The 21,366-nt window shown below is 45.1% G+C and overlaps 1 protein-coding gene across 6 annotated transcripts; it reads right to left on the bottom strand.

Moving 5' to 3' along the window:
• Positions 1-15,469: 15,469 nt before the first annotated feature.
• On the bottom strand, positions 15,470-21,289 carry SRSF7 (serine and arginine rich splicing factor 7). Of its 6 annotated transcripts, none has more exons than XM_008254506.4 (8): positions 21,152-21,289; positions 19,958-20,138; positions 19,532-19,708; positions 18,582-18,656; positions 18,387-18,497; positions 16,883-16,936; positions 16,342-16,377; positions 15,470-15,766 (listed from the first exon to the last, which is right to left on the bottom strand). In XM_008254506.4, exons 1-8 carry the CDS (start codon positions 21,177-21,179, stop codon positions 15,712-15,714), a joined length of 717 nt encoding a protein of 238 aa, XP_008252728.1. In that variant the 5' UTR covers positions 21,180-21,289; the 3' UTR covers positions 15,470-15,711. The 6 variants fall into 6 exon arrangements, with proteins under 6 accessions (XP_008252728.1, XP_008252729.1, XP_008252730.1 ...); XM_008254507.4 differs by having other exon boundaries at positions 18,396-18,497; XM_008254508.4 differs by having other exon boundaries at positions 18,420-18,497.
• Between the last annotated feature and the right edge of the window lie 77 nt (positions 21,290-21,366).

Here is a 21,366-nt window from a genome sequence, read left to right as displayed (position 1 = left end):
GCTCCTGCCATCGGATCAGCGTGGTGCACCGGCCGCAGCGCGCCGGCCACAGCGGCCATTGGAGGGTGAACCAACGGCAAAAGGAAGACCTTTCTCTCTGTCTCTCTCTCTCACTGTCCACTCTGCCTGTCAAAAAAAAAAAAAAAAAAAAAAGAAACTAAAATTATTTGGGAAAAAATGACATAAAACCTCAAATTTGATGAAAACCAGTAAGAAAGAAAAATGATTCATCACTACCAACACAAGCAACAGCTGACTTCCCAGCTGGGACAAAGTCCAGAAGATAGTGGAATTATAAAGTGTTTGGGGGTTGGGCCACCACCTGCTACACCAGCATCCCATAAGCGCTGGTATGAGTCCTGGCTGCTCCAGGTCCAATCCAGCTCCCTGCTAATGCACCTGGGAAAAGCAGCAGAAGATGACCTAAGGACGTGGGCCCCTGCCATTCATGACATGAATGGAGTTCCAGGCTACTACCTTTGTTGCAGCCATTTGGGGAATGAACCAGCAGATGGAGGTCTCTCATTTTCTGTCACTCTGCCTTTCAAATAATTCTTACAACAAAAAAAAGTGCTTCAAAATGAGCGATTCTATAGCACTTCAGTCTATCCTTAAAAATGAAAAACTGAACGGGCCAGTGCTGTGGCATTTTGCATAAAGCCGCTGCCTGAAGTGCCAGCATCCCATATGGGCGCTGGTTTGAGTCCCGGCTGTTCCACTTCCTATCCAGCTCTCTGCTGTGGCCTGGGAAAGCAGCAGAGGATGACCCAAGTCCTTGGACCCCTGAACCCACATGGGAGACCTGGAAAAAGCTCCTGGCTCCAGGTAGGCTCCTGGTTTCAGATCAGGCCAGCTCCAGCCGATGTGGTCATTTGGGGGGTGAACCAGCAATGGAAGATCTCTCTGCCTCTGTGTAACTCTGCCTTTCAAATAAATAGTCTTTAGGAAAAAAGAAAGAAAGAAACCCAGAAGAAATTCTAGTTGTTTAAAAAAAAATGAAATAAAAACTTTCACAGTTAAAGACTCAGGAAGTTCACTGCTAGATCTTTCTTATAATGCATACTAGAGGAAGTCTTTCATGCTAAAATTATATATGAAAGAAATAGTAAATATAGGAGTTAATAATAAAGTCCCTAAGATTTTTTTTTCATTTATTCTGTTAACTTCAGGGGAGAGTGTTGGGCACAGCAATTAAGACACTATCACAGTGCCTGAGTTCATGCCCTGTCTCTATTTGTCATTCCAGCTTCTTGCTAATGCACACCTAGGCAGGCAGCAGGTGATGGTTGAAGTACTTGGATACCTTCCAACCACCTGGGATGCATGGATTGAATTCCAGCCTCCTGGTTTCAGCCTGGCCCAGCTCCAGCAGTTGTGAGCATTTGGGAAGTAAACCAGTGGATGGGAGATCTGTCTGTCCATCTGTCTCTCTCCGCTTTTCAAACAAATAACTAAATTCTTAAAAAGATGTAAGACTGTATAAAGCAACAATTTCAATACTGTATCACTGAGTTTAGACCACAAGGGAGAGAAAAAGAAATAATATTAGGGAAAAATTTCTGATTTTTATAAAAATATTAATCTGAAGTAGACTGTGATAAATTAGGATGCAACCAATAAGGACACAATTCAAAAATTACTTTTAAAAACTCATGAGGAGGCCGGCACCGCGGCTCACTGGGCTAATCCTCCGCCTGTGGCACTGGTACCTTGGATTCCAGTCCCGGTTGGGGCGCGATTCTGTCCCGATTGTTCCTCTTCCAGTCCAGCTCTCTGCTGTGACCTGGGAGGGCAGTGAAGGATGGCCCAAGTCCTTGGGCCCTGCACCCGCATGGGAGACCAGGAAGAAGCACCTGGCTCCTGGCTTCGGATTGGAGCAGCGCCGGCCGTAGCGGCCAAACAGAACCAACAGAAGGAAGACCTTTCTCTCTCTCTCTCTCTCTCTCACTGTCTAACTCTGCCTGTCAAAAAAGAAAAAAAAAAAAAAACCTCATGAGGCGGGGCTGGCACTGTGGTGTAGCGGGTAAAGCTGCCACCTGCAGTGGCAGCATCCCATATGGGCCCAGGTTCAAGTACCAGCTGCTCCACTTCCAATCCAGCTCTCTGCTATGGCCTGGGAAAGCAGCTGAAGATGGCCCAGGTCTTTGGGCCCATATGGGAGACCTTGAAGAAGCTCCTGGCTTCTGATTGGCTCATCTGTTGTTGTGGCCATCTGGGGAGTGAATCAGCAGATGGAATTCTTCTCCCTCTTTTTCTGCCTCTGCCTCTCTGTAGCTCTGTCTTTCAAATAAATAAATAAATCTTAAAATGTAGATGGTTTAAATATCCAAAAGGCTATTTGTTAGACTGAATTAAAAAGCAAAATTCAACAACTATATGCTGTCTACAGAGACTTACCTAAGATTGTTATTAATAAATGGGTTACAATGACTACAAAAGAGCTATAAGGGCTACATAAATACCAGACAAAACATACTTTAATATTAGAGACAGAGCTACTTCAGAATGATAAAGGCATCAACACTTACAAATTTACGTGTATGGACAGTAATAGGATCTCAGTGGCTTTGAAACAATAATTGTGGCCAGAGGCTGTGCCTGAAGTGGCCTTGGTCTGGGCATAACTCAGTAGTTCTTGAAGTTAACTATTTTTGAAAATGAGTATTAGCCAGCGCCACGGCTCACTAGGCTAATCCTCCGCCTTGCGGCGCCAGCACACCGGATTTGTCCTGGTTGCCCCTCTTCCAGGCCAGCTCTCTGCTGTGGCCAGGAAGTGCAATGGAGGATGGCCCAAGTGCTTGGGCCCTGCACCCCATGACCCCATGGGAGACCAGGATAAGTACCTGGCTCCTGCCATCGGATCAGTGCGGTGTACCGGCCGCAGCGCACCAGCCGCGGCGGCCATTGGAGGGTGAACCAACGGCAAAGGAAGACCTTTCTGTCTCTCTCACTGTCCACTCTGCCTATCAAATTAAAAAAAAAAAAAAAAAAAAAGAGTATTTCATTGAGCACAGTGACCTCTACTGGTAGTAATTTAAAATGCAGTTTCAGCCTTTTTCACAGACCAGTCCCTTGGTCAGAGATCAGGGAAACATAGAGGATCCATAGAACTCTACTTTCAATCACATGCAAGTGCTAATTTCATTATATTAGCAATCAACTAGGCCAATCTGTCCAATAACCAATAAATTAAGAGCCCATGAGTCCGGCGCTGTGGTATAGTGGGTAAAGCCACTGCCTGCACTGCTGGCATCCCATATGGGCACTGATTTGAGTCCCAGCTGTTCCACTTCTGATCCAGCTCTCTGCTGTGGCCTGGGAAAGCAGTAGGAGATGGCCCAAGTCCTTAGGCCCCTGCACCCACATGGGAGACCTGGAAGAAACTCCTGCTTCCTGGCTTCGGATTGGCGCAGCTCCGGCCATTGCGGCCAATTGGGGAGTGAACCATTAGATGGAAGACCTCTCTTTCTCTCTGCTTCTCCTTCTCCTCTCTCTGTGTAACTCTTTCAAATAAATAAATCTTAAAAAAAAAAAAAAAAAAGCCCAGACTGGTTGTTCTCAGTACTAGCTGTATAGTAGAATCAATAGGGAGAGCAGGCATTTGGTGCAGCAGTTAGAACACTATGTCCTATATCTGAAGGACTACTGTTTGATACCTGGTTCCAGCTCCTGACTCCAGCTTTCTGCTAATGCAGATCAATGAAAGGCACCAGTGATGGCTCAAGGAACGGGGTTTCTGTCACCCAGAGACCTGGATTGAACTCTCAAGTCCTGGCCAGTTATGTTGCATGTGTTATGGACGTGAACTAGCAGGTGGGAGATCTCCCGCTCTCAGGGAAAAAAAAAAAAAACCACATCAGGGGGATTTTCAGAATGTTAATGCCTATGCTTCATTCTCAGTGATTCTGATCATATTAGAATATTTTTCTTTTTTCAAAATTTATTTTTTTAAGATTTATTTATTTAGGGGCCAGGGCTGTGGTGCAGTGGGTTAAAGGCCTGGCCTGAAGTGCTGGCATTCCATATGGGCACCGGTTCTAGTCCCAGCTGCTCCTCTTCCAATCCAGCTCTCTGCTGTGGCCTGGGATAGCAGTAGAAGATGGCTCAAGTCCTTGGGCCCCCGCACCCATGTGGGAGACCCAGAAGAAGCTCCTGGCTCCCCGCTTCAGATCGGCACAGCTCCGGCCATTGCAGCCATCTGGGGAGTGAACCAGCAGATGGAAGACCTCTCTCTTTGTCTCCACTTCATCTGTAACTCTGTCTTTCAAATAAATAAATCTTTTAAAAAATTATTTATTTGAAAGGCAGAGTTGGGGACAGGAGAGAGGCCTTCCACCCATTGGTTCACTCCCCAGGTGGCCACAACAGCCAGAGTTGTGCTGATCTGAAACCAGGAGGCAGGAGCTTCTTCTGCGTTTCCTGCACAGGTGCAGGGGCCCAAGGACTTGGGCCATGCTTTCCCAGGCCATAGCAGAGGACTGGAGTGGAAGTGGAGCAGCTGGGACTCAAATCGGAACCCATATGGGATGCCGGCACTGAAGAGGGCAGCTTTCCCCGCTATGCCACAGCAACGGCCCCTATTTCTTGGAAGGCAGAATGACAGAGAAAGAGACAGAGACAGAGATCTTCCATCTGCTTGTTGACTCCCCAGATGGCTGTAACGGCCAGATAAGATGGAAACCAGGATCCAGGAACTCTATCCTGGTCTCTCATGTGGGTGGCAGAGTCCCAGCCCAAGTACTGAGGGCCATCTCCCACTGCCTTCCCAGGAACTTAGCAGGAAGCTGGATCAGAAGTGCAGCAGCCAGGACTCACACCAGCATTCTGCCATGGGATACCAGCGTTGTAAGCAGATGGCTCAACAAACTATCACAACACCAGCCGCTAAAATCATTCTAATGCCGATATGGGGTGCTGTTGTGCAGCAGGTTTAGGTGTCGCTAGCAACACCAGCATCCTGTGTCAGTGCTGGTTCTTGTCTTGGTTGCTATGCTTTCAATCCAACTTCCTGCTGATGCACCGAGAAGGCAGTGGATGATGGTCTAATTATTTGGGACCCTGCCATCCACGTGGAAGACCAGAATGAAGTGCCTGGCTCCTGGCCTCAGCGGTTTTGGGGGTAAACCAATGGATGGAAGATGTCCGTGTCTCTCCCTGTTATTCGTTCAAATAAATAAATCTTTTTAAAAAATATATCTAAACTGGTTGGGTGGTCCTAGAACACAACTATGGTGAGAATCAATGCCCTCAAATAAAAGCTTTCCCTATTATCACATAACATTCAGCAATATTATAGTGTGCATAAATGCATTTGGCTAGAACCTGCCCATGAACTTCATGAAGCACTTCCTCAAGGAATGAGTCAGGCTCCCGGTTTCAGCCTGGCCCTGCGCATTGCAGCCATCTGGGGAGTGAACCAGCAAACAGAAGGTCTTTCTCTGTCTCCCTGTCATTCTGCCTTTCAAATATAAAAATAAATCTTTTAAAAACTTTTATTTGGAAGAGAAAGAAACAGATCTTCCATCTCCCGGTGCGCTCCCCAAATGCCTGCAACAACTGGGGCTGGGCCAAGCAGGAGGTCAAGACCTGGGAGCTCAATGTTGGTCTCCCATGTGGGTGGCAGGGACCCAAGTACTTGAGCCATCACCTCCTGCCATCCAGAATGCTTATTATCAGCAAGCTAGAATCAGAAGCAGAGCCACGATTTGAATTCAAAGAATCTGATAGGGGATGTGGGCATCTGAAGTAGTGTTTGCTTTTTTTTTTCTTTTTTTGTTTGAGAGGTAAAGTGACAGAACTTCCATCTGCTGGATTTGGTGTTGCAAGTTGGTGGCCTAAAAAAATGGCTCCCAAAGTGGGGTCTTAACTGCTGTGACAAGTGCTGGCTTCTGGCTGTTTGTTTAGGTCCATACTTTTGTGATGTATGTATTTTTTTTTTTTTTTTTTTGACAGGCAGAGTTAGTGAGATAGAGAGAGAAAGGTCTTCCTTCTGTTGGTTCACTCCCCAAATGGCCACTAAGGCTGCGCCTATCTGAAGCCAGGAACCAGGTGCTTCTCCTGGTCTCCCATGCAGATGCAGAAGCCCAAGCACTTGGGCCATCCTCCACTGCCTTCCCGGGCCACAGCAGAGAGCTGGACTGGAAGAGGAGTAACCAGGACAGAACTGGCACCCCAACCGGTGCTGCTGGCGGAGGATAAGCCTAGTGAGACGCAGCACCGCCTGTATTTGGTCTTTGTTCCATTTCCTGAAAAAAAAAAAAAAAAAAAGCTTCTAAAAATCTTGGAATTTGTAGAGTGTTAAGGGTGTTTTTGGTATGCTAATGAACTGATTGGATACTGGTTCCTTGACAGTGTCACAGTGGGTGCTGGTTATTGCAAAGACCACCCCGCCCCCCCAGGAGTGGGGAAAGAGGGGTGGCTGGTTAACAGTGATCGCCAACAGCCAGTGATGTGATCAGTCATGCTTACGTGATGGAAAGCTCGGCACACCAGGACAGGCTCAGAGAGCTTCTGGGTGACTGAATGTGTGGAACTCCATTCCAGTGTCCTACATGGGTGGCAGGCGCCATCTTCTGCTGTTCTCCCCAGGCACATCAGCAGGGTGCTGGATCAGAAGCCTAACAGCCAGGGCTCAAACTGGCCCTCGGTGTCACAAGTGGCAGCTTACCCCACTGCGTGACATGCTGGCCCCCCAAAATAATTTTTAAATGGACAAATAGCCAGCACTCAAACAACATAAGCATTACAGCATAGCATACCCATTCTCGTACAAGTACATTCTTGCTATAGGAGCCCAGGAACTCTGGTGATGGGCCTCCTGACACTGAGATAAATTGTCTTATATGTGTTTAAGAACAGGTTTTTATGTTTTGAAACCTTGTTCAGTCAAAGGAATCATTTTCTTGAATCCAGATTTCTCAAAAGATGGTACAAACCAACATAAACACTAGCAGAGTAAGGGCTTTGTACAGGACAGGATGCAGCCATTTTCAAGCCATTAGGCAGCACAATCCAGGGAATCCACAGAGCAAACGGGGTATGGCTCTATTAGGCAGCTGATAGTCATATGACACGGAAGCTGCTGGTCCAAGGACTTGACCTTAGGGCCAGGCTGCCTCACCTGGCTTCAACAACTCTTGTGGGTAAGGTGAGACTAAACCTTTTCTGCAGAGGGTTTTTGCACAGAAATTTTTTTTCAAGTCATAAGGACCCTGCACTCACTCATGTATTTACCAATTCTAGTATCTTAATAACTACCCAACAAATTATTAACATACAGAAACATGTATCATGAGAAGCAAGAAATATTCGCCATCCCTCCTGCATATTAGCAACTTGTCACTCCTGATATGCTCACATCACTGAGGTAGGAGAACAGTCACTTTGCACATTCATCCCAACTGCAAGACAGAATGACAGAAGTACAAATGCACATGTTATAAACAATTTCTTACCAAAAGTCATAAACTAGACCAAAGTATTTTATAGAATTTACTACAAAACACCACAAAAACTGCCTCCACTTAAGCTCTACACAGAACATTTTTCACACCTTTCCAAGATTTACTTATATGAAAGGCAAAGTGACAGAGGGAGGCGCATGCACACACACACGCACACACAAATTTCATCTGCTGATTCACTCCCCTAGTGCCCGCAACACAGCCACGGCTGTGCCAGGCCGAAGCCAGGAATCCCACCCTGGTCTTCTACATGAGTGGCCAGGGACCCAAGTACTTGAGCCATCATCCTCTGCCTTCCCAGGCACATTCACAGGAAGCTAGATCAGAAGCAGAGCAACTGGGACTTGACGCAGCACTGATGTGGAATACAGGCTTCCAAAGCAGCAGCTTAACCTACTGCACCACAGCACCTGCCCCCTCCACACCCTTTCTGGGCAAAATTCTCAAGAGTAGCGGAATTGCCAGTTCACCCAGGTGAGAGTACACCGTGGCAGACCTGGGATTTGTAACAGCAGCCTGAGGGATTAAAACAATTCATGCGTTTAGCAGCAGGAGTTTGGTGCAGGAGCTGAGATGCTGCTTCTAACACTCACATCCCCTACCAGGGTGCCTGTGTTCAAATCCTGCCTTACTTTTGACCCATTTCCTGCTAAGTGCACACCCTGGGAGGCAGCAGATGGTGGCTCAAGTGGTTGGGTCCCTGCCACCCATGTGGGAGGCCTGGACTGAATTCCAGGCTCCAGGCTTCAAACTGGCCCAGCACTGGCTATTGGAGGGTACTTAGTGGGTGAACCAGAGGATGGAAAATCTTTCTCTGCCTTTCAAGAATGGAGTAGTGCTGTAGTGGGTAAAGCTACCACCTATAATGCCAGCATCCCACATAGGCACCGGTTTGTGTACTGGCTGCTCCTCTTCTGATCCAACTTCCTGCTAATGACCTAAGAAAAGCAGCAGCAGATGACCCAAGTGTCTAGACCCCTACCACCTACATGGGAGACCCAAAAGAAGCTCCTGTTCTCCCTTTCAAGATAAAAAAAAAAAAAGTGCAAATTTTTTACTAAGAAAAAATTAACCCATCCATTAACATTTAAGTAGCAGTAAGTCAGAGGCAATGAAGAAATAGAATAATGTCTGATTCTCACCGTCACAATGTCTTGGGGCTGCATACCCAGAAAGAAGTAAATAGCCAATCGTGTTATAAATATAAGAATCTCACTACAGGAGTTCAAGTATATTGAGAGCAAGGGAACCCAACCCAGATTTTTGAACACATGAAAATTTTCCACACTGGGAGAAAAACATGTATTTTACCACAGCTACAAAAAACTCTGCTGAGACTTCATTTTTCAATGCAAGATTGTTAAAGATCAACAAGTTTGATAGCCTGCCATGAAGACAACAGTAGAGGGAAACAGGGACTCCTCTAAATTACCTCCAGGGCAAACTAACAATACCCAACAAAAACACAGATGCACCTACCCTCTGACCCAGCAATTCAACTTCTAGGGACTGTCCTAGACAAGCACCGTCACCTGTGTGACGATAGTTGCACAAGGTTATTCACTGCAACACTACAAGAGCAGCATTGCCTCCATCAACAGGCAACTGGTTAAATTCCTGTTACTCCTTAATGCCTCAAGGCATGCAATACAATTCACAACTCAGAGGTGCACAAGTCCAAGACCCAAATCACACACAACCAATCCTGAAAATGGCACAGAAATTGTGCGTGTCTAAATCATAGAAGATGAATTTGTAAAGGGAGTGGACCACAAGGCTCCTGAAGAACATACATCTTGCCAAGTAGCATGAGAAGGCCATGAAAACGATGCAGGACAACAGTGCCAAGGCTGAGAGCATGTGCCAAGGTTATTAAGGCCCTTGCAAAGTCCAAGGTTAAGCCCATGATCCCAAAGGTCGTCACCTCAAGCTCAACTTGTCCACAACACCCACCCTAAGCCTGCCAAGTGTGCTCATGCCCACTTGGGTCTCAGGCTTGTCTCAGGCTGTCCCGGCCAAAGGCCAAAGCCAAGGCTTACCCCAAGCCCCAGGCTGCCACTCCAACTTGAGCTGGAGTTCCGGTTCCTACTCAGGATCCCAAAGGTGCCCGGGTCCCCATGAGGGCCACCAATGAGGACAGGACTGGTGTATCATCTGCATGGTACTAGCGTCCTCCTATGTGTCTGCACAAATAAAAAGAAGCAGGATCTACTTTAAAAAACAAGGGGCTCGCATGGAAGACCAGGAGGAAGCACCTGGCTCCTGGCTTCAGATCGGTGCAGCGTGCTGGCTGCAGCGCGCCAGCCATAGTGGCCATTTGGGGGGTGAACCAATGGAAAAGGAAGACCTTTCTCTCTGTCTCTCTCAGTCTAACTCTGCCTGTCAAAAATAAATAAATAAAAATAAATAATAAATAAATAAACAAGGGGCCTGCTAGGCTGCCACCTGCAATGCTGGCAGTCCCAGCCACTCCACTGCTGATCCAGCTCCCTGCTAACGCGCCAGGGGAAGAAGAGGGCATTGGTACTTGGGTCCCTACCATCCGTGAGGGAGACTAGGATGAAACTGCAGGCTCCTAGCTTCAGCCTGGCCCAGCCCATCTGGGGAGTAAACCAGCAGGCAGAAGCTGTCTTTTCTTCTCTCTGTAACTCTGCCTCTCAAACAAATCTTTAAAAAACAACAACAACAACAACAACAACAACAAAAACCCCTTCAGGAGAAAATAACCAGACTGAAAAAATAGGACAAGACCCTTAACAGCCCCCTAACCAAAGATGGCAAATCAGTATATGAAAAGATGCTCCATATCACTTTAACAGGGAAATGCAAATTAAAACACACAACTACACACCTGTTCGAATGGCCAAAATCCAGAACATTGACAACACTGAATGCTAATGAGAATGTGGAGCAACCGCAACTCTCACTCAATGCTGATGAGCATGCAAATTACACAGCCCACTGGAAGACAATCAGGAGTAAACATACTTTCATCAGACAATCCAGACATTGTGACCCTTGGTATTTAATTCAAAGGAGTTGAAAACATCCACACAAAAACCTGCACACAACTTTATGCACTAACTGCAAACACTTAGAAGCAAGCAGCACATCCTTTGGCAGGCACTTAAACACATAAACCGCAGTAGTTGCAAACAGATTATTCAGTACTAAAAAGAAACAGGCTTGGGGATAGCACTGTGGTACTGCAAGTTAAGCTGCCACTTCCAATGCTGGCATCCCGTATCAGAGTGCCAGTGCAAGTCCCAGATGCTCCACTTCTCATCCAGCTTCCTGCTAACGTGCCTGAGAAAGCAGCAGCAGATGGTCCAAGTTCTTGGGTCCTGACACTCATGTGTGAGACCAGGATGGAGTTTCTGCTCCTGACTTCTGCCTGGTCCAGACCTGGCTGTTTTAGCCATTTGGAAAGTGAACCAGCACATGGAAGATCTTTCTCTGTCCCTCTCTGTTGTCTGCCTTTCAAGAAATTTAAAAAGGGGGGCTTAGCAGCCACAAAAAAGGGAGACTTACATGCCTATTAGGTAAAAGAAGTCAATCTAAAAAGGCAATGTCCTCAGAACCAAGTACAGTATATGACAACCTAGAAAATGCAAACAATGGAGACAGTAAACAAGAGTGGCTGCCAGGAACTGGGCAGGAGGATGAACAGACCAAGCACAAGAGGATTCTTTCAACAGCAAAACTACTCTGCATGATCCTACGATGGTGGATATGTCACTATACATTTGTCTTCAAAAAGTACAATTTAGAACTTGAGCCCTTCAACGTTTAGAGTTCTGGCTGCTCCACTTCCAATCCTGCTCCCAGCTAATGGCCTGGGAAAAGCAGTGGAAGATGGCACAAGTGTTCCGGTGCCAGTCATCCACTTTGGAGACATGGATGAAGCTCCTGCCTCCTGACTTCAGCCTGGCCTAATGCTGGCCACTGTAGCTATCTGGCGAGTGAATGAGCATATGGAAGATCTCTCTTCCTTTAATTCTGGCTTTCAAAAATAAATCAATCTTTTTAAAAAGTGAGCCCGATAGGGCCTGCACTGTGGCGCAGCAGGGTAAAGCCCTGGCCTGAAGCACCGGCATCCCATATGGGTGCTGGTTCGAGTCCCAGATGCTCCTCTTCTGATCCATCTCTCTGCTATGGCCTGGGAAAGCAGTAGAAGAGGGCCCAAGTCCTTGGGTCCCTGCACCCACATGGGAGACCCAGAAGCAGCTCCTGGCTCCTGGCTTCGGATCGGCACAGCTGCAGTCATTGTGGCCATCTGGGGAGCGAACCAGCGGATTAAAGACCACTCTGTCTCTCTGTAACTCTTTCAAATAAATAAAAATAAATCTTAAAAAAAAAAAAAAATGAGCCCTAAACTATGTCAACTATGAATTTTAAGTGAATTTAACAAGTGCAATGCACATGTGGAAACGGGATATATGGGAAATCTCTGTACTTTTTCGATCTTACCATGAACCTAAAACTGCTGCTTTAGTCTTAAAAATTTTTTTTAAACTTACAGGGGTTGGGGCTGGTGCTGTGGCGCAGCGAGTTAATGCCCTGGCCTGAAGCACCGGCATCCCATATGGGCACTGGTTCTAGTCCTGGCTGCTCCTCTTCCAATCCAGCTCTCTGCTATGGCCTGGGAAAGCAGTAGAAGATGGCCCAAGCCCTTGGGCCCCTGCACCCATGTGGGAGACCTGGGAGAAGCTCCTGGATCCTGGCTTCGGATAGGCGCAGCTCCGACTGTTGCGGCCATCTGGCAAGTGAACCATCAGACCGAAGACTTCTCTCTCTCTCTAACTCTGACTTTCAAAACAAATAAATCTTTACAGGGGTTAAAAATGGGACCTTTCTAAGGCCCACGAGGTCCTATATTGTCCACATCCCCTCTCCTTCCTATGCTGAGGACTCAAGTATTACTTTCTACAAACTTTTAAAACTAGCCTTTTCTCTCTTCCCACTCTCCTGCTACACTTCACACTGGCACCTGTGCGTTCCAACCCAAAAACTTCAGGGCTCTTGCAATAGCCCTGACTGTAACTGCTCTCCCTTCACCTGCTTGATGCCTCCTCAGAACACTGTTCCAAGACAGCTATCCATGAAGTATGCAATTGCCAAACGGTGACATTAAAAAAAGAACAAGTGCCACACTTGCATGAAAAGATCACCACAATACTAAGAGAAAAGGTATATACAGGTACCTATGTGTAGTTGCATATGTAGGAATTGGCTGTCCAGCAGACTAACTGGCAATGGTCACCTCCTGGAATAGAACCAGGCAGCTGAATCAGGAACAGGGAGGCTTCTCACTACATACACCAGCTAAAATACCACACTACATACCCAGCTAAAAATGAAATAAAATGGAAAATACGCTGGGCCAGTGGGAAAAGCGCTAAGTTTGAATAGCGGCCTGGAAGGCTTACCATACTCCAGCAATCTTTTTCTCAGCCTGAAAAATAGATCTGACTGCTGCAGACATGGAAAAAATTATTTACACCAGGCTTTAACATAAACTGCTTGTTAGCGCCATTTTCCTTAAGAGTTCTGATTTTAGCAGCTTTAACACTAACACACCATGAACCCACTTACATTAATTTCTTTTTTCCTCTCATTCTCACTACCTTCAAGTACTCCAAGTCAGGCCTAGTGACTCTTTCACCTCTGCTTCCCAGCTAGGAGGGTCAGGGATACCTTTTCTAAGTTACCCATCTGCCATCCTTCACTATGAGTAGTCACCAGACTGATCAGCTTCATCACTCCCAGTCCTTACTTAGCTTATAATTATGAAACATACATTGTTTTTGCAAGATAAAGATCTCTCTCGAAAACTCAGGCTGATTCAACAAAGACTACACAAAGATGGGAATCACAATCCTACCCCGCTATTCAGATCTTAATACCCCTTCCTCAAGAAGACACGGCAAGACCGACGCTTTCACTTGATAGTTAATGTAGTTCTCCACATGAGCAGTTTAGTGTCCTGGCTGCTCCACTTCCAACCCAGCTCCCTGCTAATGTAATGTGCTTGGGAAAGAAGATGGCCTGTGCTAACCACGTGGGAGACACAGGTAAGAGTTCTAGGTTCTGGCTTCAGCCTGGCCCAGCCCCAGCTGTTGTGATCATTTTGGGAGTGAACCAACTCCCTCTAAATCTTTCAAATAAATCTTGGATATACGTTATTTATTCCTCTACTTAAGAGGACCAAAATCTGACCCTCACTAAAGCACTCAGAATGCCTTTTTCAGTGCTGGACTGGATTAACACTTTTCTAGCCATTACTTGGCAGTCCCACTCAGGATAAGGCAGGGGCAGTGTTCACTCTAAGGTGTATATTGCCAGGCCAGTATTGCAGTGAGTTAAGCTGCCACATGCAAAGCCAGATCAAAGATGGAACACCAGCCTGAGTCCCGTCCCAGTTGCTATTTCTATCTGGCTCCCTACTAAAGCACCTGGGGAAGCAGCAGATAGTCCAAGTACGTGGACCCCTGCCATCCATGTGCCAGACCCAGATGGGAGTTCCAGACTCCTGATTTCAGAAAGGGCACAGAAACTGTTGCTATCATTTGGGGATCCTTCTCTCCCTAACACTGCTTTTCAATTAGGTAAATCTTTAAAACTAAAAAGCTATACACTGCTAAACAAATTACAGAGTCGCATATGAATGTAAAGGATGTTGACCCAGCCACTATTCTTTCCTCACAAGGCTAGCAAACTTGTTTCTTAATAATTTGACTCCACCCCTCCCCTCCATACCTTTTATCCCTTCGTAATAATTTCTAGGATTTGGCTAAGAGCTCACACTTCCAAAAACTGAGTTATCAGGATTGTTTATTCAATCTCTGTAGGTTTATTGTCGGGTAAACTTATCTTTATGTAATACAGGAACAAGTAAAGCTAACCAAGTGCAACAGATAAATAAGCCTGCCAATTATACACAGCTTTATACCAACCATATTATTTCAGCCAATTGTCAAATTTTCAAAAACAAGGAATCCAAGTAACTTCCAACATACTAATGGGTCACTCGGCCCACCAGTGAGTTTGAGGAAGATCACCACACTCACATGGCAATACTATCCAATGGTTTTGCTGCAAAGCCATACCTGTGTTACCACCACTTCTTTCACACCAGTAGAGACCAAAAATCTCTCTATTACCACCACCCTGTTGTACTTAGGATATTTAAAGTCTAAATATAAAGAACCTACTCGCTTTAACATTCTACACCTACCAGATACTACCCTAAAAACTTAACTATAGGAAGTGTTATGTATGTGAAATTTACAAAATTCCTGGAGTCCCATTAACATTTCTGATTGACATCTTTAATAGCTTCACCAGCCTGGCAAAATAGGATGTTGTTGGTTGGGAACTGCAAAACCTCACTTGGAAATTAACAGGCCTTTGCTCACAATAAGGCAATCTGTTTAAAGAAACATGGGAGGGTTTCTGGGCTGGCAAATTTTGCAAAGCTGGTTTACATGAAGATGTTTAGCCCCAAATTCAGACAATTCTTCAAACATACATTTTTGGTGTAAAATTAATGTTTAAAACAAAAAAGTAGACATTATATCCCACCTGCATCTGAAAACCTTTTACTATATTGAACAACCTCTAGAAGAAATGTTTTGTCTCCATTTCTTATACATTACTTTGAGCTCTACTCAGTTCCTGTTACACTCATTTATAAGCAAATAAATGGCCCCTCTAGCTCGTCAGATCTTTAGGGTGGACACACAGATTATTTAGGGAATTGTCAGAATGCATTCATGCTACTACAGAGGGCTCAAGATCATCCTACCCAAAGCTTTAATGATAAAATAGAATTTTCAAAGTCCCTTTAAGACCCTCACAAAATGTTGTATGTAAAAAAAAAAAAAAAAGTTCAAGGACTCAACCAACTCCACTGAACTTCAAATGCAGGTCTGTATGGATATGATTAACAACCACTATCAGTCTAGACTGCCAATGTTTAAACCAAATTGAACACAGATCAAAAATCTAGTTAGAAACATTTTATTTAAATGTGCCAAATAAAAACCCACATTTTCAGACCATAGGATGTTAATACATTCAACAAAAATGTATATTATCTTACTGCTGTGAATTTACAGAGTAATAATCCAGATCCATTTTGATTAGATGGTTGAAATATCCTTCCTAGGTTACACTTTACAGACATCACAAATCCCTTATAATAATGTAAACAAAATAACTTTTCCCTAAAGGGTGAACTCGAACTTCAGTCCATTCTTTCAGGACTTGCACTTCTGCGAGGACTTCCTGATGGGGAACGACTAAAAAGAGAAACATTAGGTTTGGAACCAGTTAGTGGCTATTAAAACATCCTTTTCTCATGTACATGTCAAAACAATTACAGTAATTAAAACAATGGCACGAAGTTTCTATAGCAAAGACCTAAAAATTACATACTTAGAAATTTATCTTTTGTCCCTTACTGTTAGTTACAAAACTGCAAGGTTAAGTTAAATAGGATAACTATTTGTCAAGAATTTTTTGGTCATTAAATAGCTCTAAGCAGATAATGATTTAGTTAGAAAATATTTTCTCATGTGAGCATTCCTTTCAAACTGTAATGTGGGAGTGGGTGGAATTTTTTAACCTTAAATTTCTATTAAGGATTCACAAAACTAAGCACATTTTTATCACTAATATTTTGATTAAAAACTTTCCAAAAAACCTAAGCTAATGTTGAAGTAAAAAAGCAATCATCCCAGAAATATAGTAACTAATCTATATAGCACCAATTTTCCAAAGAGCTCAAAGACTTCTAAAAAGCAGTAAGCAAACAAATTCTGCAGAGGCCATATTTGACAGGTAAGATTTGGCAACAAAACGTTATTTAGCTTACCTTCTTTTTGGAGATGGAGATCTGGACTTTGATCGGCTGTTAAAACATGAGAAATTCTATTAAGAAACGTACTAACCAATCCCTTTCTTACTAGTCACAATATCATGAAACAAATCCCCAAATTGTCCTAAGCTGAAAATGTCAGGCTGCATTAAACCAAGCGCCTTTTTTTAATTTTCCAAAGCCAATCTTGCAACATTTATTTCATAAAATGAACAAACCACTGTGTTTTATCACTACTCTTTCACATTCTGCCTTAAGCACATGTATCTCGGGATTTGTCTCCATGCACCTATCAGCTCTAACAAGGGCCTCTTAATGTAATCCCCAATATAACAAACTGCTTCATATTCCCTAGTCCAGGAATCCAGCCAAAACAGGCCACATATAAATCACATTCAACTTTGATTTAATAGGGTACCATGTTCCCACTTAAAATCTAGGCTTAGCATTAAAAATTTCAACCATTCAAAACACTTTGAACTCTTTGGATATTGGTGCCATATACTAGAAGAGCAATTACATCAGATTTTTACCCTACCTGCTTCTTGGTCGTGAAAGAGACCTGGATCTGGATCTTGATCTTGATCGAGATCTTAATAAAAAGGGCAAAAATACAATTTACCAACTAGTCCATACAAATTTCCTTAAACACTTTCTGAGTACCTTATCAGGTTAGGTTAGGAGAAGAGCAAAAACAGTAATTCACAACTCTTGCCTTATGTCAGTCTAAAGCAGGACAAATGACCATTTTCAAATAAGCTAATTAAGGAACCACAATTTCAATTACTTCTCTTATACTCAACTGGTCACTGTTCCTGTACAAGATGAGCAACATTCTCAAACCATATGGAATATCCATGGACGGTTTCTATTTGAAAATAACATGGTTTCACTTTAAAGGAATCAAATTAACCATACTTAGACCGCACACCCCTGAACTGAGACTTCTTTGGGTGATACAGATCCATGAGAAGAAAGTCACCACTGGGGCCACTGCTGTGGTGTGGTAGGTTAAGCCTCCGCCTAGGGCGCCAGTTCACCTCTTCTGATCCAGCTCTCCGCTTATGGCCTGGGAAAGCAGTGGAAAATGGCCAAAGTGCTTAGACCCCTTGCATTCAAGTGGGAGATCCAGAAGAAGCTCCTGGCTTCGGATCAGCTCAGCTCCGGCCATTGGGACCATTTGGGGCATGAACCAGCAGATAGAAGATGTCTCTCTGTTAACTCTGCCTCTCAGATAAGTAAAATCTTAAAACAAAACAAGCCACCACTGAATAAGGCATTATCCTGGATCATAAGCAAATTTTCATGGTCCAAAGGCCATTAATTTGTCAGACCAAATCAGGACCTGATATGTATCTCTTAAAGATCTTGGAATCCTATAATCAAATACTTACCTAGACTAGACAGACTGGTCCATGACTTTCTCAAAGGGACCACAGGATTCAAAATTCCTGCATTTATAAGGCTTTGTACTATTAGGCCCCAGTGGCATTCTGCTTCATCTGCAGTATTTTGTTTTCTATAATTTTATCCATTCTATCACCTTTTAAGTTTTCTACAAAGGCAATAAAGTTGGGGGTCCATTGCGTTTTTCACTTCTTAAAATCATGTTGAAACAGTGTGTAGTTAAAGAAAACTCCATGTTCACCCACATGTATATTGCTGCCCCCAAGACAACCTTCCCAGGGTTGACCCCATCATTCCAAATAAGAAGCATTTCAACTTGCTTGGAAATCTCTCTTCCTGGTTGTAATGGCCCTTCCTGTCAAGAATCCAAATGCCTAGCATCTTCTGGAGTTAGCTTTCACTATCTATACAATAGGTATAATCAGATACCAGAAAAATTTACAATCTGCCTATCTGCTTTGGACCCTTCTTTACCACCAGCCTCAACAAACCTTAAAACCTTTATTTGTGTTTTTTTCTAAGTCACCCATAATTTAAACTTTGATATCCCAAACATTCTCTGAAGGCATTCACTTAAATCATGCCCTTAAGACATGATAATCCAACTATAAAAAGGAGAAAAAAGTGTTACATACTGGAAATACCTCGATCCTTTTATAGAACCAGACCTAGATCTCCTGAGTGAAGCTGATCTCGATCTACGGAGAGACACAGATCTTGATCGCCGAGGAGATGCCGATCTCGACCTAAAAATTTCATCACAAGTGTAAGTCCATCTCCAAATCAAGTTGTCTATCATATTAAGATTTGACTTCAACAAGACCTCTCACCTCCGTCCCCTGCTCCTGCTGCGTGAGCGAGAATATCGCCTTCCTCTGGACCGAGAATGTGATCTAGACCGTGACCTATTTTTCAAGTTGGAAAGTAACAAAATGTTAGATGATAACTCGTTTTTAGAGTTTTATTGCCTCTGCTGAAATCAAATCTCCAAACTATTTAAATTTAGTGTCTCATTTGGAAATAAAAATCTGGGCCTATTAGTTGTCGAGTTTTTTTTTTACTACCTAAAAAGAGATTTGTTAAAAGCTGAATTACAACTTAGAATTACATAATATAAAACACTATAATGTGTATTTAAAATAAACCTTGCAAGTTTGCAGGTCGACCCTCTTTGGCCCATGGTCTAGTAGTAGGTCTAGTAGATCTAGACGATCTAGAAGTATCTATAGCCGATCGCTGCATCTAGATGTTTTCTTCAATCTAACGACGATCAAACTGACAGCCAAATGAGCCAGGTGAGGCTTGATTGACGCAAGAAGATTTTTCTAGTTGGGAATGTGGTCAATCTGGTGTTCCTCTTTCTAAACCGGAGGGGGCCCCAATTGTAAGCCAAATTTACTGTTACGGCGATCACCGTCTCAAATTTTCTGCCCTTTAAAGAATAAGGTGAAGCTAGGTGTAGATGACTCGAGGGGATCTGGCCTCTTATGCTGATCACCTCAAGGTCTAGGAGGATCTTAATTGTCGGATTTGCAAGGCGCCTCAGCATGATATCATAAGGCTCGTGACATTCTGAATCAAGGCGACTGACTCAAACGAAGAAACCTGAAAGGTTTTGACCAGGTTGATTATTAATATATTAACATTTTTAATTAAACAAAAATTGTAAAATACACCTGTACAATTAACATTCAAATTTATAGAAAAACACTAATATCTGCCTTGCCAATAAAAAATTCATTTACTAGAATACCAACCATTTCTTTATTAAATTAAATACCTGCTTCTTCTTCGCCGGCTATAGCGATGACAATCATAAGCATAATGTCCCTTTTCGCCACATTCATAGCATCTATCATTGGGATCAAAGGGACGTCGGGCAGGTGGCCTATCAAAACGAGATCTCCGTGGCATGCCTGTTGATAGCTCAACCCTCACTCGGGAACCACAAATCACTCTATGAGAGAAAAGTTAACAAAATCCTAGTTAAAAATACACGTGTAACTTTTAGTTTACAAGAACTCTAAGTTTAAACTGCTTCTAATAAGACCTCCCAACTCCACCTTTGTTACCCTTCACATCTTAAGCAGTATCATGATTATCAGGCATTTACCCAAATCACAAAATCCAAGCTCAAGCACACAGATCACCATCCAGAACACGTGAATGTTTTAACGGTCGTTTAAATTTTTAACATCTTACTTACTTCCCATCCAATCCTCGTACTGCATCCTCTGCATCTCTAGGATCTTCAAACTCCACGAAGGCAAATCCCGGAGGATTCCTCGCAATCCATACAGTTCTTAACGGACCATAATAACTGAAAGCCCTTTCTAACTCGCCTTTGCCAGCACCAGTTCCCAGGTTACCAACGTACACCTTGGTTTCTGTTTAAAAAATGCAAATAGAAGAATGCACGTTATGCAAAATCTGGCCCAACTCTGAAACCTTTTGCCTTAAAAATTGGCCTTCCCAAGGACCGTGCAAAGCAGGACTGATGCTCTCTACCGACGTTCCAGCACCCTTAGTCCTTAATTCCTGACAAGCTACAGCATCATGATAAAGTTCTGAACACTCCGACCAGAGAGAAAAAAGCTCCACAACACAGGCGAAGATGCGTGGTAGGATACTCGGCGGCGTGGGGCGGGCCCCGGCCCGGCCCCGCCCCCGACTCCCGGCAGCCCCGGGCGCGCTGGGAGCGCGCGGGCCGCCGGCGGCGGCGGCGGGCGGGCCCGGCCCAGAGCACTCGTCCTCCGCAGCAGCCGCCCAGGGCGCAGGCTAGCCCCGGGCGCAGACTGGCCCCCGCTCCAGCTCTCCCGCCCCAGACGCCCAAACCGCGCTCGCAAGAGCTAGGAAGGAGAAAAGAAACCGGCCGCCAGTCGCAAACATTACGTCCCCTCGTCCCCATCCCGCAAGTCAACCGACTGCGTGGTGAGGACGCGCGGCTCGCGGCTGCCGGCTCCGTTCCGTCTCCGATTCCACCGCTCTCGGCCGACCGCGACCGCATCTGTCCGCTCCAGTGGCGGGAAAGCGCTGAGGAAATGCGCCACCACGGTCGTCAATGTGCGCAAAATGGCAGCCGCCGCCGAGGGCGGGGGCGGGGGAGGGGCCGGGCGGGCCGCTCCGAGAAGGGCACCGGGAAAACCGTCATCCTGGACCGGGCTTCGGCTTGGGGCAGGCGTCCCAAGTGCCCTGCACGACGAGACCCGAGACGGACACACGCGCCATCCGCCTCCTCCCTCGGCACCCCGCCCCCGCTGCCTCCAGCTTCGTATGGCGTGCGCTGAAGCCGCCATTACGCACGCGGAATAACCGTCTCCCAACCGCCGCGCTAACCCCTCGGCCTCGCACTACTCACTCCACCCGCGGCCACGTCCCGCACCAGGCCCAGGCTTCTTACCTCCTCCATACCGCCCGTAACGCGACATGATGATCCGCCCGCGTGCTCTGCTCTCTCAGCTCGCAGCGCACAGGGGCTCGAGGGACACGGAAGCGCTGCACGCCCTCACTCGCCAACGGTCCCAGCGGCACTACGAGGAAGAGCCCGGGTCCGCGCTTATATACGCGGCGGCTGGGGCGTAGTGCGCATGCGTCATCGCAACGTTCTGCGCGGCA

Source organism: Oryctolagus cuniculus, chromosome 2 (assembly GCF_964237555.1).
Source record: "Oryctolagus cuniculus chromosome 2, mOryCun1.1, whole genome shotgun sequence".
In the NCBI taxonomy this organism is placed as follows: Eukaryota; Metazoa; Chordata; class Mammalia; order Lagomorpha; family Leporidae; genus Oryctolagus; species Oryctolagus cuniculus.
This window is presented reverse-complemented; position numbering and strand designations above follow the sequence as displayed.